Below are 16315 nucleotides of genomic sequence, written 5' to 3'. Positions count from 1 at the left end.
CTCCATCGACTAACACGGCCTCGGGCTCTGGGCGTATCCCCAGTGTGTTCACCACACCTTCAGCCAGTGGTGTTCACAAACACCGAGCAACGTGGGTACAGATGAAGAGATAGGTTGTTTTTGACCGGTTTACTGTGCTTGGAAAAGTTACAAAGCACTAAATTTGATCTGTATAGACAAAGGTACATGCTGGCAGAGAGAATGAAGGCTAATGTATTCTCTCTAGTCTACTTTCATTTCCTTAAGTTGACATAAGTTCGGTCTTTATAAGCAGTCAATGGCAAAACAAAGGCCGCTTTTATATCTGAAAGAGTTATGCAATGTTAAAGCAAAGTCTTTCATCTGTGCTATGATGTAAAGCGTGTGCCATTCCTGAACTTTTGTTTCCTTCTGCTGAAGACTTTAATTAAAATCTTTTGATTGCCAATTTCCTGCCAGTGAGCTCTTCTTAAACCTTTACGCCAGAACAAAATAGCAGTCTAGTGCAAGAAAGGAAAAGCGACCCCAGTTAACCATATACTCATGACCACCAAAACTCTGATTACTCTACAAGTAATTGCCAGGAATATTTTTTTCTGTAATATTCACACTAAACTTCTGTACCAAGCATTTGTACTCTACTGCTTGTGAAAATGTGATGTCCCAGACTTGCAGTAGGATTGCTATGGGCTGATTCTCACAATTACGGCATGTCAGAGTTTATTATGATGTCCCGGTATTCACAGAGCTGAGAGATTTAGCAGATGAGGTGACTGTCAGGAAGTCCCATCTGATATCATTGTGCTCATATCATTGTTTTCTGCAGGTAGAATTAGATCACAGGACCATGGAATGTGACCTTTGGTTAATTCATCAAGAATCTCTGGCACTGTTTGTGCTGTAGGTTTTTCTTACACCCTGAGTATATGTGAGTGTACACATTATTATTTTATGTATTTATCTATTTATAAATATCATAACATTTCTTGGAGAGTTGCACCACATGACATTTTACTGTCTGAACTAACATTGCCGTGTTATTAAAACACCAAATCATGTGATATTTATAGAGATTATTGAATCTGAAACATAGTCATGAGGATCTACAGTGGTCTCACAATGATATTTCCTGTTTTATTATTTTACCCTACATGTTGGGTGCACCACATGACTTAGATTTGGCTGAACATATGCAATGACAGTTTTTATTGTTAGAATATTTTTTATGTTTTAGTTCATATATAATAATATTTAATATATATATATATATATTTTTTTTTTAATAATGTTATTATTTAAATTAGTCTTTTTCATTATGATTTCAGGGCAGTTGTATCACCTTCACATTCTTGACTTTATGCTCCTCTCAAAAATGTATATATATATATATATATGCCATTAACCCATTTACCCAAGTACCTGAAAATAGTTATGAGCAACATACCAAGTCCTCATGGGAGTACTTGTGTTTTAACAGCTTTAATTGGTTTGCTAGTGATATCTAATTACCAGAGCTAATAATTTTCAGTTTTGTGAGATCTTGCTCAACCAAGTGCAGTCTTACAAAGGCAGCTGACATTCACCTGCTCAGTTGTCACAAAAATGACTTATATTGGTTTTATTACTCCAGTAGCTTGTTGGACAGGTCCCGTATCCTTTAAGGAAAGACTGTTGAACTTGCAAACTTAAGTTATTATTATGGTAAAATTGCACCAGAATAGATCAATCAGACTTGCCTGCTAAACCCTTCATCACTAGGGACGTGCACAGGAATTTTGAGGGGCAGTTGCTCTGACCTGAAAAAAGGGTCTGATTATTTAGGCTAAACGTGGCAAACGCAGCCTGGATTTATGAAGATTTTAATTCATTTCATAAAACTTGATGATGATGATGATCATTCGTTTGTTATACATCACAAACTCACCTTTTCCGACAACGTTGAGACGCCTCACCCGACAACCGCGACAATCTCGCGCCCGCTCATGCAGGCTCAGCTTTATTTGATAAGAATGATCAAATCTGCAGTGCTATTCAAGAGAAGATGTTTAGCAGAATGACCAGGGCTGCGTTTCCCAAAAGCATCATAAGTCTAAGTACATCGTAGACCCATTGCCACCAATGGAGCTACGATCAATTTAGGCTTATGATGCTTTTGGGAAACTCAGCCCAGACTGGTGACCATCCACTTTCATTATGGAAAAGTACAGCTTGGACATTTTGCTAAATGTATTTTTTGGTGTTCCACAGAAAGAAAGCTGATTCGTGAAAAATAACCAGTTTTTTACATATATATGTTTTTTAATATATATTTATTTTAAAAAATGGTTTTAAATGTATTTTTAATTAATTAATTTATTTATTTTTTTATGTTAATTCATGTTTTTTTTCATGCGCTACATTGATTTGGCGGGCAAAAAGTCAACAAAAAACAAAAACAGTATTGTATTGTATTAAGTATTATTTTAACATTTTTTATATAAAATGCTTAATATTATTTTACATAAGAAAAAATAATAAAAGATTTTGCTAAACTATTAATACGGTTTTCTTTTCAAGAATTAAATTATTTTAATAAGGCTTTTTCCATTATGATATAAGGCAGTTGCATCACCCTTGCATTTTACACAAAGACAGTTAGGTTTTTAATGACAACATTTTCATTTTTAGGTGAACTGTCCCTTTAAAAAGTCAAATAGGAAGGCAAAGACCATCACTATCAGAGAGTGGCCTATTGTCTGAAGTTAAGACAGGCAAATTATCTACTAACAGTCATCGACTGTGTCCGAAAGATGAAAAATACTGCCTTCACAAGTAGTAGGGGTTCTAAGAAATACAAACCCCCCGCTGTTTATGTTTAAACCCAAGTAATAATTGAAAACTCTAACAATATGGATAATAAATTGTATTTATTTTTAGGATTTTTGAAAGTTACAGATTAAAAAGCAAAAAGGTGAGAGATGGCAGCTATTGTGTGTTGCTCTCCAGTGTCTCCGCCATCATTGAATCCATTCTCTGCACTTCAATAACTGTCTGGTTCAGCTCAGCTACCAAATCTGACCTCAGAAGACTACGGAGGGTCGTCCGGACTGCTGAACGAATCATTGGTACAACCCTCCCCACTCTCCAAGAACTGTACTTATCCAGAGTGAGCAAAAGGGCTGGCAAAATCACTCTGGACCCCTCACATCCAGCACACTCCCTCTTTGAACTGTTACCGTCTGGTCGACGCTACAGAGCTCTGAGCACCAGAACGACCAGACACAGGAACAGTTTCTTCCCTCAGGCAATCCATCTCATGAACACTCAACAATAAACGTGGAACACACAACTATAATACATGATCTATTCACCACACTCAATTATTTTATTTTTATTTTCTCATTTCTAATTTGCACATACTTGACCTGTACATACATAGTTGTCTATATTATATATTGTGTTTTTGCTGCTTCGTACATTGCCTATTTGGATATTATTCTTTTATTTTCTGTGTCCTGTCCTGTTGCTGTCTTTCTGTTGCACTGTGGAGCTTCTGTCACTACAACAAATTCCTTGTATGTGTATTTGGCCAATAAAGCTCATTCTGATTCTGATTCTAAAGAACGCTATGCTCAAACAAAAAGAACCATTTCAGGACTACTCGGTTCTAAATAGAACCATTACTGTATGTAAAGAATCTTCTTTTTATAGTAAAAAAATAATAAAAACACTTTTCAAAGAAGCCAGTGAAGCTTAACGATTCATGAAAAGCAATAAACTGACTGTGGAAGATCAACATTTAGCCATGGCTTTAAGTTTTAAAAAATGTTATTGTTTAAAAATGTTATTAATAAACTAATGAATGAATGTATAAAATGTGAGGAAACCTCTGAGAAAAATATTTGAATCCTCTAATTAGGTTCACGCTATAGTCTATAGAGGAAATAACAATAACAATCTGATAACATTCCTTGAGGTCTGTTTCAATAAACAGTTTGTCGAGATAAGGACGGCTAAACAGAGATTTATCCCTAAAATGTTTCTTATCGTTGGTCCACATTTGTTTGGAGAAGTGAATTGAGTGCCGTTGTGTGTTTTGTCTGCGCGTGAGGGGCGTGGACGCGTCCTGCCCTGAGCGCACAGTGCGCGTACAGCAGGCGCAACACACCACAGTGCGCGCCGCGCAACTCCAAAACAAAAAATGGGGCTTGAAAAAGAAAAAATGGAAACCAGTGTCATTATGGATGGGGATGAATTCAATAGATCGATTGAACCTATAATTGGAAAAAAACCGAACGTGTATTCAGAAGTCCCGGACAGAGATCCTAAAGATATTAACTCGCACCTAAAGGTAGGTGACAACGCGAGACTTTTCACTTACATATTATCATTAATTTGTAAATACCTGCGTCTATAACTGACTAAGCATGAGCGATATAAGCGCTAACAACGTGCTCATATTAGTTTATTTCGGTATGATGACAAGTTTTCGCGCACCGCCATTCACGAGCATATTAATGCATTTTCGGAGTGAAATAGTTTTATTTGAATGTGTAATTGCACATGCGAGATAATCTTTTCAATTCAATTTCGAGTACTTCTTTGGCGTAATTGTTTTGCATACAATGCTGAATTTATACACACACACACACACACAAGGGAAAAACACTGACTGAAGAAATTACATAAGGTGCCAATAGTTTTAATAAAAACGATAATAACAAAATACAGTAAATAAAATACCTAATATCACACACACAGGACTGTTGCATTGAATATCAGCACAGGTGGGATTCAGCTGCAGGTATGTTAATATTAATAACTTAAGTTTCAGATTAAATTGTCTGGTTAATGTGTTTCTTGTTCAAAAGAAACAACAAAAAAATACATGTAAAAATAAAATAAAACACTTTATTTGGACTGTCTAAACAGTTTGTTTACTATTGATTTTTTAATTTCGTATTTGATTTCACAGGTTGGTTTTGAAGACCTCATTGCTGAGCCCATCTCCATGCACAGCTTTGACAGAGTGTGGATCGGCAGTCACGCTGTGTTTGAACTGGTGAAATTCATCTTCTACCGGATCCTCACCACGTTTCTGGCCATTCCCATGGCATTCATTGCAGGGATTGTTTTCGGGATCCTCAGCTGTATACATATTTGGTATGAAAAGGCTTCTTGGTGGGGAAGGCTGTTGGCTCTCTGTTGTATTTTCCACAGCCCAATTGCAGAATATTTGCCTTGGCCACTACCCACTTCGATAAAGACTGGCATTTAAAAAAATACCACAGAGAAAGTCTTGCATATTTGTTTTGCTGAGCACAGGTGGGCCTGCATTTCCACGGTGGAAAAATCCGCACATAACTCACTCTGGATTGTTAGCATTCTAGTCAAGTGTTTTTCTCCGGCCTCTTAGCGGTTTGACACATGCAAGCAGAAACTTGGCACTTGACCCTTGTGTAGTTTAAATCAGGAGCATTTTCAGGGTCAGTGTTCCTTAGGTGAAATATTAGCACATGTGGATGTTTGTAAACTTAACAGCCCTGCAGTAGCAGAGTGACCCCATTATCTTAGGAATGAGTAGCCCTGACAAATTAGCCAGATAAGATCTAATGTCAAGATGTCAGTGTAGCTCAAAAGGAGAAGAGAAGTCTACTTGGTGAATATTTTGAAGTCTAAGGTGCTATATTGGGTGACAAATTCTGTGGCTTGTTAAAGTCAGGTGCGTTTTCTATAATACTAAATATCTATATTTATCATTTTAGCCTGGTAGATGCTAAAACAAGTGAAAAAAATAAAGTAATAATCATAAAGACTTGGAAATGGGCTTAGCCAGAATACTATAACACTTATTGCATTGCGACATGCTAAAATGATTTTGCAAATGTAAGGTGTTACAGACATGAATGATGCCTGTTAAGTTCGTTATGGGCCAGTCATGTTGACTGACAGATCTTGCATATGTGCTGACTGTTAACAGTATCAAAGGTGATGATTATTGGAACCATCTGATATGAAGGTTAATGCTTCACGCATGTTCCAGGATAGATTTTAACCCCAGAACAAAGAGAGAGCAACTCTTTCACCTTGATATGATTGTTGTGTAAGTCTTATATCTCAGCACACATGATGATGAGCTGTTTTCCCTCCGCAGGGTGGTGATGCCAGTGATCCAGGGCTGCATGATGACACTGCCCTCCGTCCACGTGATCTGGACCAGCCTGATGGACATGTTTATAGGGCCGTTCTTCTTCAGTATTGGACGGTGCTTGTCGTCCATCAATGTCAAGACTGAGCAAAACTGAGCAAATCTAACTCCGCATTGAAGTGTTGCAGATTCTCTTTGTCACAATGTTTTGGCCACTTTTTGGAGGGTTGTTAGCTGAAGGATCATTTATCCTTGACTTCTGAAGCACAGAGAAGAGAAAGAAGTTTTCTTTCATTGCAATACACAGTTGCAATATTCATTCCGTTGTTTCGGCTCTGACGTGTCAGCCTTGTAATGGGCGGCGTCAGTGCTGACATGCTTTTTCAGTACTGTTATGTAAGTCTAATTAAGCTTTTGTGTTGTATATAATGCAAGACTTTTCAAAGAATATAATGAAATGATTGAGATTTTAGCCTTCAAGGGATAGTTAACCCAAAAATTTAGATTTTCTAAAAATGAAATCACCCCCAGGCTGTCCAAGATGTAGATTAATTTGTTTCTTCATGAGAAATGATTTGGAGAAATTTAGCATTACATCACTTGCTCACCAATAGATCATCTGCAGTGAATGGGTGCCGTCAGAATGAGAGTCCAAACAGCTGATAAAAACATATCAATAATCCACAAGTAACCCATGGGACTTTTCCTGTTTAAATAAAGGTTAAATAAATAAAAAACCCGACTCCAGCCCATCAATTAACGTCTTGTGAAGTGAAAAGCTGTGAGTTTGTAATACTTTTTTCTTTTTTTTTCTTTACCTTCGAACAGTTGCTTCCGGGCTAAAGTATGAGACCATAATCCATAGTATTGCTTATTCAGTGAAAAAGAATGGAATTATTACAAACACACAACTTTTTGCTTTACAAGATATTAATTGAAAGACTGAAGTTTTGTGGATTATTGTGATGTTTTTATCAGCTGTTTAGACTCTCATTCTGACGGCACCCATTCACTACAGAGGATCCATTAGTGAGCAGGTAGTAACGCTAAATTTCTCAAAATTTGTTCGGAAGAAGAAACTCATTTACATCTTTGCCTGAGAGTGAGTAAAGTGTTAAAAATGTTCATTTAAGGATGAACTATTACTTTAAGATATTGTGCTACTACATGATATATAATATTGCAATAAGCACATGATGTGCTTGTATGGAAAAAATGATGCAACTACTTCCAATAGGGCTGTAGTGTTGTGCGATTTCTGAGTTAATATTTATATTGTTTGGAGATGATTTATCAAGAAGAGTAAATTAAATGATCTGATGGTGTATAAATTATTTATGGTTTTTAGGTACATTATATAGAGCGTTTCTATACAAATATAACACATTTTCCTCTGTATTAATGACTTCTTTTTATAATGATAAAAAGCACCCAAATGGTGATTAGTTTGACTTGCAAAGCCACATTTGACATGCTGTTTGCCATTGATTGTGCTTTATTAGTGGCTCTGCAGAGTTAATGGAATATTTGACTGTGCAATGGAACATTAGAGGCTCAGGTGCCGTTTCCTCGCCCCTGTTGAATGATGTCATGTAGCAAACATGCTGAACACAGCTCAGCTTATGAAAGACAGAACTAAATGTCTCTCAGTTCAGCAAATAAAATAATTTTTGGAAGTTAAAGGATGGGTTGTTTTCTTTACTCAGAGACCATACCACAAGATTTAGAGTCTTCTGCAATGAGAAAAGTCCTCAGGGTGATATTTTTAATGCAGCAGATATGCCCGAGGATAATGGTGTACCTGCATAAAGCGTATGTTTTTGGAGAAAGATCAAAGTTTTTTGTTGAGCCCTTAACAGCTAGATTTTATTAAATGTTTCATTATGTATATTGACTTTGTAGATAATAGGTTTACTATAAAAAATGTCACATTCTACCTGAGAGACAGTGACCTTACCTCTGTTGTAGTTTTTGCATATTCTGCATTGCCTGCCACATCCCTCACTTTGGCAGGACCTGACCTAGATACACAAATGCTTGTTAGGTATGGTAAATGCACACTAAAAAATATAGATAGGTAAACGAAAGCCTAGTAAACTTGAACAAATATGAGAAAAACAAGACTGTGCTGTGTTAGCCTATTGTTGCTGAAAACATTCCAAACTGAGTGCAAGTCTTGCCTCGAGGTACATTGATTTCGGTATGCAAACCCACCAAAGAATATAGTCACATTTCAGGTTTATACTCCTCAAGTTATGTATGAATTTCCATACAGAACCAAAACATTTTCTTGGTTAAGTTGAACAGAAAGCAGCCAATATGTTAATAACTTAATACTTTTTGAAAACCATTTCAAGATGCACCTCAGAGATAAGATAGTGGCTGTTTGATTTATTTAACATTTAATTTTGGTCACTACACAATCCTCATATACCTCCTCCATTTTGTTGCTTAATTGTGATGACTTACCATTACAGTAACATTACAGTGGAAAATATGTGCTGATGAAAAACGAGTGGTAGTGTAGTGTTTCTGGTAGTGTAGCCTACATGGAATTCATTCAGGAGAAGTTGGTACAGTGCCCAAATATGACTCCCATTTGGAAAAAAATCATGTCAAAAAAAATATCCAGCCACTAATACTGTGTAGCTCTATGAGTGGCAGGCTAATGGAGGGGTTCAGTCTCATTCACTCACACAACTAGTCCTCAGTGACTGAGAAAGGAACTCCCACTTTATGCCAGAGAGACTCCAGGAGAGATAAAACACGACTCAGTAGATACAAGCTTTATTTGACTTTAGTATGCAGAAAAGAGGGCTGTTTTAAGGGAAAGGACTCCCCACTGTAAGCAATATCCCCACGCCTCCCACACTGTTTCCTCTCTACTAATTGTCTTCTTTCTACACACTCATCTGAACGCACTTCAGGCACGGGACAGCATGACTAGCGGATACAAGGACGGGGCACCTGAAGAGGTGAGAATGACACCTATTTTACCTCAGAAATCTTGTATTTTTTATGTCAATTCAGGCTTTATTGAGTCATTTATGCAATATACATTTAACTGAGTTGGCTACTTATTACTCAACATGAAGGCGGTGTGTTGGCACTTGCTCTACAACTGGCTTTTTTCCCCGCGCATGTTGACTAATTTGAAGTCTTATCTTTTTCTGGCACTGCAAGCCGCACGTCTCCCTCCATTGTTTACTTTATGCACACTTTGGCATAGTATTAGCTATTAATATTAGCTAAAATATGAATCGTTCACTAATCCAGTGTAATGTTGTCGAAGCGCAATGCGATTACATATTTAGAACTTTGTTTTAGTTCAGAATAACTAACATGTTTTATACACGTTCTAACAGGTAAATATTTTACATTTTGAGTGTATTTTATTGCTATTTCTGCTGCGGAATAAGAGAAGAGCACGCGCACAGTGTAACATGGCGCCCCCGTGCGGGGGGTCGCTCCTCTGTTTTCCAGAGGGGTGTGGTGCTTCATTTCTATCTGCTTAAAACCATCCCATGCCAGGGCAGTGCTGAGTTGCGCCCCAGTCTCCCCTCCACGCTCATGAACTTCATTTTCTGTTTTCTTTGGAACTGCAGGACTACGCTCACTCACCGTTTATCAGGAAACAGGGGAACATTTACAAACCAAATAATAAAGAAATGGATAACGACAGCATCAACGAAAAGACACTTCAGGATGTCCACACCAAGGAAATCGACCTGGTCAACCGGGACCCAAAGCATTTAAATGACGATGTGGTGAAGGTAAGTCATTCAGCGAACCTTTTCTGCTATATGCAACTTTTTCTTTCTTGGCAAGTCACTTTAATAATAATATAAGACTTGTATTCATTTGTAAGTGCACGCAATAGTGTATGTAAAATGAAACAAGTGCACGCGAATTTTTATACGTAATTGTTTTAGTATATATTATATTTTATACAAATGACAAAATGTAGTTTATGAATAACTGTGTGTTATTATTATTACATAAATATTATAATTATTAAATGTTATGTATTGTTAGAAAAAAAATATGCATACTGCTAAAGAAAATCTTAATAGTTTCGCATTATAACGCAACAGAAAGTTTGGCCTTAGCCTAAGTGGTGAGTCAGTGGTCAGTTTGTCATGGTGGCACTGGAAACAATTACTGCATGCAGCAGCTGTCTTTGAAAACCGATATAACGGTGGTTTCAAGTTCTTTTGAATTAAAATCCATTATTTTACTTGTAAAACCTTAAACACACTTGCATCCGCTCTCACCTGGTCCCTATCATTGGATTCTGGAGTGCTGGTGTTCCTACTTTAGCTGGGACAACATCATAGACCATCTTGAACCAACTGGTCAAACTGGTTTTTAGAGCAGGGTAGCTGGTCAACCATCTTAGACCAGCTAGAAACCAGCTCTTCCACAGCTACTAGCTTAAGCTGGATTTCCCAACAGGGTGGAAGCAATTATCACTGGAGCAGCTGTCTTCGCAATGTGAAATACTGGGACTGTGGCATGAGTTTGTGAAATCACGCTGCTCTCATTTTGAAGGACGTGTTGCATTGGTAACTCCCATGCTGTAACGAGCTGTCAAAGTAAGGCCTTTTTTTACAGAGGAAATATTAAGAGTTTCCTGTTTTTGAGCAAAGGCTGCACACCTAACATTCTTCGTGAAAATTTTCCTGGGCGTGGGGCGATGCCTTGCATAGAAACTTTCTCAGAAAGAAAAGTCAACAGGTCACCTGATGATACAGAAATACGCTCGGCTTTCAAAAACAATCCCCTTGCATCCATCTCTGCCCTTTTCCCATCCATTTTATTACACATCTTTCTCGCTCCCTCCTCAACATGACACTTGAGTCACATCCCCGAGGACACATGAAACTGAATGCTTCCCATGATTTGACTGAAAATTGAATCCAGAGCACACTGAAAGCAAGTTTTCTGCTTATAATTTGATGTTTGCTAAGGATTGATGTCACAAGTCGAACTTGTTTAGCGCACACAGTCCTTTTATTTTGTCTTTAAAAGGGGTTGAGCGCTCGCAGTGGTCTTGCGTAGGAGAGTGTAGCAGGGAATTCCCATCTCCATTTTCACAAATTCTCCATACACACACACACACACACACATGGGGCGTTCCTCTGGATCATGATGCACTCGTGGTCCAAACACACTCCCACAGACATCCACATCAAAGGCCCTTGTGTGCAGAAACACATGCGTAGCTTTCCCTTGGAACAGAATATTTTCCTCTCATAAAAGTGCATTCTTTTAATAGCACGCTGGAGCAGGATTCATCCCTAATGGGTGACATTATACTTGTAGTATGTCGTTTTGTGCACAGCTGCTATGATTTTTGGCTGACCAATAGAGGAAAACTTTCCAGATCGAATACATAAGGCTTTGGTGTTTTTTTTAGTCACAGGATATGAATTTGCGATTTGAAATGAGTCACAGACTGTTGCCATGGTGATCGAGGATTGAGAAAAAAATAAACAATGTTGCTATAATTGTTTTTTTAATTTAAAGCCGTTCCTTAACAATGGCATTATTTTAAGCAACTTTTGCCTCTCCAAGTACAACATATTTGATGTGTACTGTATTTGGAGGACAATTAAAAAATAAGATAACAAGCTTTTTATTTTATTTAAAAATATATATTCATATTGTTAAATATAGCTGCATTTTTAAACATGATTTAAATAAACAGTTTTAAATGTGTTTGTCAGTTTGAAAAAAATATTATTTATTTATTTTATTTTATATACAAATTTTGTTTTTAAATGTAGCTCCATTTTTAAATATTAATGAATTGTTAACTGTTTTAAATGTCTATTTGTCATTTTTAATTGATCTATTTATTTACATTTTTATTTTATCTTAATCTATTTTATATATTTTTTTATTTTATTGTTAAATATAGTAGCATTTGTAATTATGATTTATTTATTTACATTTTTTATTAAAATTTTTAAATATGAAAACATTTAAAAAGAGATATTGTTTTACACTTTTTGATGTTTTTACTTATGTTTTGCTTAATTTTATTGCATTTTTAGACATTATTAAATAAACAGTTTTAAATATATCTGCTTATTTGTCAGGTTGAAAAGTGATTTATATAGTTATTTTTAAATGACTAAATTGACATTGATTTCATTTTTAAGTGGCACTCGTACTCCTCCATAAACTGTGCAGTGCACACTGGTGATTTATGAACTATGTGGACGGGTCATATAATCACAAGCCCCCAAGTTTGAAGAATGCAAGTTGATACTTCTGTCAGTACAGTGAGGGTGTTATCAGACAACACTGTGCAGTCAGCTCAAGAACTGTTTATGTTAACTTTGTTGGTTGTAATATTCAACTAATGGAAACTATGTGTCTGGCCAATTGGGATATACTGTAGATAAATGAACGGGGAGGACAGGCTTATATAAGACTGTATAATTTAGCGTTTCTTTGCCAACTTGAGCCATGATGGTTTCAAGCCCTTGAACAAGTAGTAATTTATAATTTTCCTCTTACAGGAACTTCAATTTATACTCTAAAACACTGTACCTTTTCGTCCAGACATTACTTCTTAACTGACTTAAACAGCAAGCCTTTATTGGTCAACAAGCTTTATTAGATTGTGCTGGTTAAGCAGCATTTTTTCCTATTGAATAACAAGACTATGCATAAAAAGTCTAAACTGGTCTTTTAAGAATGGGGAAAAAATCATATTGAGTGACGATCAGTTGAAAGATCACCATAAATAACACTGCTTTCTTTTGATTAGAAGAAATTCAGCTGTTTTGTTGACTAGCTTGCTCGAAAAGGAGTTGTTAAATAAATATTAGCTTATACTCGTGTTTGTGTGTGCTTTTTCTCTGTATAATCAACTGAAATAAACACATCTGCTTTGAAAAGCAATACAGCTATACTATGATGGTGTGAGGTTTGCCAGCTCTTGGAACATCTAAACCAAGCTTTGCAGGTCTTATTAAATGAGATTTATATATATACACATCTTTTGTAAATGTTAATGTTTGGTGTCAGGCACTATCTAATCTGGTCTGCGGTTGATACTGGAGGTTTAGAGCAAGGTGATTTAGGCATGAACTGAGTGGTACCGGTCTGAGTGAAGCAGAGTGGGCTGCTGGACAATGTAAAGATGCTGTCTGTGAGGAATGTGGAGATGGCTTGAGGGGAGGATGAAGAGTCATGCAGCTTTTCTTAATGTCAGTCTGCTTGATATGGATAAGAACATGCAGAAATACTCCGGTCTTTGTTCATTTATTGATCACAAAACATTTAATCAAAATAAAAAAATGTATGAAATGAATGGGCTTCAGTATCCCCATGACCCCTCATAGGACGAATGGTTTGGAGAAAGGATGGACGGATTATATAAAATCATACGTAAATACATACATGTGTATATTTTTAATATATCTTAGTAAATATATATTTAAATCTTGTGGTTGGCATTACACAGTATGAAATGCATTACAGTAATGACTAAAATAGATTTATTATTTTATATCTATCTATTTAATTTTATATATTTGTATGTATTTAAATAGATAGATAGATAGATAGATAGATAGATAGATAGATAGATAGATAGATAGATAGATAGATAGATAGATAGATTATAAATAAGATAGACAAAGATAATATAGAAAATTATAAATAAAAAATAATATTAAATATAAGTTATAAATATTATAATGTAAATATAAATTATAAAATATAACCTTTTTATAATATATTATTATTATACATACATATATATTTGAATGTATTTAGGTCTTTAGAAATAAATGCAGCTGTATATTTATATAACGTTTTTATTATATATAAATGTATTTCTGTAAATAATGTATGAAATATGTATTATTTAATATATTTTGAAATAACAATAATAATTTAAAAGTTATTCTTGAATAAGCAAAGATTCCCAAGCAAAAATATTTGTATTGCAGCACAGAAGCAGATATTGTTTTCTAAATATTATTAAAAGTCTTTTTACTACCTGAAGATTATGGATAATCCACCAGGAGGCAGAAGACATGCAGTAGATTGAGGATGTTCAGAAAAAGATTTGATCATGATCATGTAAAATATGGGTTACACAAGCAGTTGTGCAAAATTTAAAATAGTTTTATACCAATACAAAATTGTACAATTCCGATACAAAATGATATAATGCTGTAATCCCTTTCATCTCCAGGTGGACTTTGAGGATGTGATCGCTGAGCCTGCTGGCACCTACAGCTTTGATGGCGTGTGGAAAGCAAGCTTCACCACCTTCACAGTAACCAAGTACTGGTGCTATAGGCTGCTGACGGTCCTGGTGGGCATCCCACTCGCCCTGATATGGGGCATCTTCTTCGCCATCCTCTCCTTCATCCACATCTGGGCGGTGGTGCCTTGCTTGAAGAGCTACCTAATCGAGATCCACTGTGTCAGTCGAGTCTACTCCATCTGTGTGCACACCTTCTGCGACCCGCTCTTCGAAGCCATGGGAAAGTGCTTCAGCAGTGTCCGGGTCTCCACCACCAAGGTGGTGTAAGGATAGGGAGAAGGAAAAGAGCCAGAGGGATTGGGTGGGGTGGGGGAATGGAGACTAATGTCCGATGCAGGAAGATAAAACAAATATAACCTCTCTAAAAAAGAGGGCAAAGAAAGGTGGCCCTTAGAGAAGACTCTCCTCTCCATCTTTGTTCTGTCCATGAGCTTTGTCTTCTCTCAGCTTTGGACTTTTAAAGGAGAAGTTATTGCAAAAATGCAAATTCTGTTATTTACTTATCCTCTTGTCATTCCATGATCGTCGCTCTGAAACCACCATAAAAGTGATCTTTGTGCACAAGTCTACCGTAGTCATGTGATATGAAATATAGAGGATTAATCATATTAATCACTTTTATGGTACTTTAATGGTGCTTTTTTGGTGTTTTTGTCCTTTTTGGAGTTCGACAGTAGTCATTATCATTAAAGGGATTGTTCACCCAAAAATGAAAATTTTGTCATCATTTACTCACCCTCATGTCGTTTCTTGCTGGTTATCAAACAGTTGATGGTCTCCATTGACTTCCACAGTATTTTTTTTCCCTACTATGGAAGTCAGTGGGGACCAACAACTGTTTGGTTCCTAAAATTCTTTCAAAATATCTTCTTTTGTGTTCAGCATAAAAAAGAAACTTAACTTATACAGGTTTGGAATGAGGGTGAGTAAATGATGACACAATTTTCATTTTTGGGTGAACTATTCCTTTAAATAGGATATATATGTATAAAAATATAAGTATAATAAAAAATATAAAAGTATAAAATAGATTAAAAAAATATATTTTTAAGATGAAGTCACATTAGTGAAATTTTGGCAAAACTTTGTGCGCAAAAAGCATGCACTGTTTATTGTCAATAGTGTTGTGATGTACGCATCTATATATCTAGCTTTCTGTTGATCAATGCAGCGAATCTACATGACCAACTCGAATTTATTGCAAAATCTTTTGCGTAATTCCCAGTCAATCATATTCCTATTGAAATAGCTGCATTTCAGCTGCAAAATTCTGCTGAACAACAGTAAATGTGACCGCAAATTTTTAATATGTTAAATATTTCTCAAACTTTCTACTTTGTATTCAACAGAAAAATCATAGGTATATGAATTTGGAAAGATATGAGGTTGAGTAAACAATGACTGAATTTTCATTTTGGCATGAACTATAACTTTAAGATTTGGGACAAGGCTGTGAATTAGTTTTTTTTTGGTTGGTTTGTTTTTTGTCCCCTTTCCTTCATTGACACGTCCACTCAGCTGTTCCAAAATAGTTCCATTGTGGTGTGTAAACAATATATAGTAGATTCTAATAGTTTTGCTATGTTTATCCTTCCATTTGAGTACTATCACCCTTTGGTGCCATCACTGGGGTTTATGTAATCCAAAAGTTTTATGTTTGTTTTGGGAAAGGGCTTTGGGGAAACTGAACGAATTTTAGAGAAAAAAAAAAAAAAGTAGGCGTGGCCCTGCTGATGCCAAGACTGCCCGTCACGCTGCATGTTGCCACTGAATATGGTGGACGGCCCAAACACGGGGCAAAAGAGGTGCCCTCACTGAACCCTTTGCCAGCTCAGCATATACTAACAAAGAGACTGTTCCTGGCTCTGACATGTAACGCTTCGAACCAGTCATAATGGCAACAGCTTTTTCAGTGG

At 36.2% G+C, this 16315-nt stretch overlaps 2 protein-coding genes across 4 annotated transcripts; both read left to right on the top strand.

The window, feature by feature from the left end:
* Positions 1–4073: 4073 nt before the first annotated feature.
* On the top strand, positions 4074–7785 carry cav2 (caveolin 2). Of its 3 annotated transcripts, none has more exons than XR_013783967.1 (4): positions 4074–4309; positions 4934–5121; positions 6113–6730; positions 7125–7785. XR_013783967.1 is itself a non-coding variant. In XM_079412172.1 (3 exons), exons 1-3 carry the CDS (start codon positions 4160–4162, stop codon positions 6261–6263), a joined length of 489 nt encoding a protein of 162 aa, XP_079268298.1. In that variant the 5' UTR covers positions 4098–4159; the 3' UTR covers positions 6264–7785. The 3 variants fall into 3 exon arrangements, 1 of the variants encoding a protein (XP_079268298.1); XR_013783968.1 differs by having other exon boundaries at positions 4098–4309; positions 6113–6649; XM_079412172.1 differs by having other exon boundaries at positions 4098–4309; positions 6113–7785.
* A 1015-nt stretch (positions 7786–8800) lies between these two features.
* On the top strand, positions 8801–15402 carry cav1 (caveolin 1). The gene is made up of 3 exons (XM_079411530.1): positions 8801–9081; positions 9712–9879; positions 14325–15402. Exons 1-3 carry the CDS (start codon positions 9046–9048, stop codon positions 14664–14666), a joined length of 546 nt encoding a protein of 181 aa, XP_079267656.1. The 5' UTR covers positions 8801–9045; the 3' UTR covers positions 14667–15402.
* The last annotated feature ends 913 nt before the right edge of the window (positions 15403–16315 follow it).

Source organism: Barbus barbus (assembly GCF_936440315.1).
Source record: "Barbus barbus genome assembly, chromosome: 48".
NCBI classification, from domain to species: Eukaryota; Metazoa; Chordata; class Actinopteri; order Cypriniformes; family Cyprinidae; genus Barbus; species Barbus barbus.
Note: the sequence above shows the minus strand (reverse complement) of the source record. Positions and strands in the feature narration are given on the sequence as shown.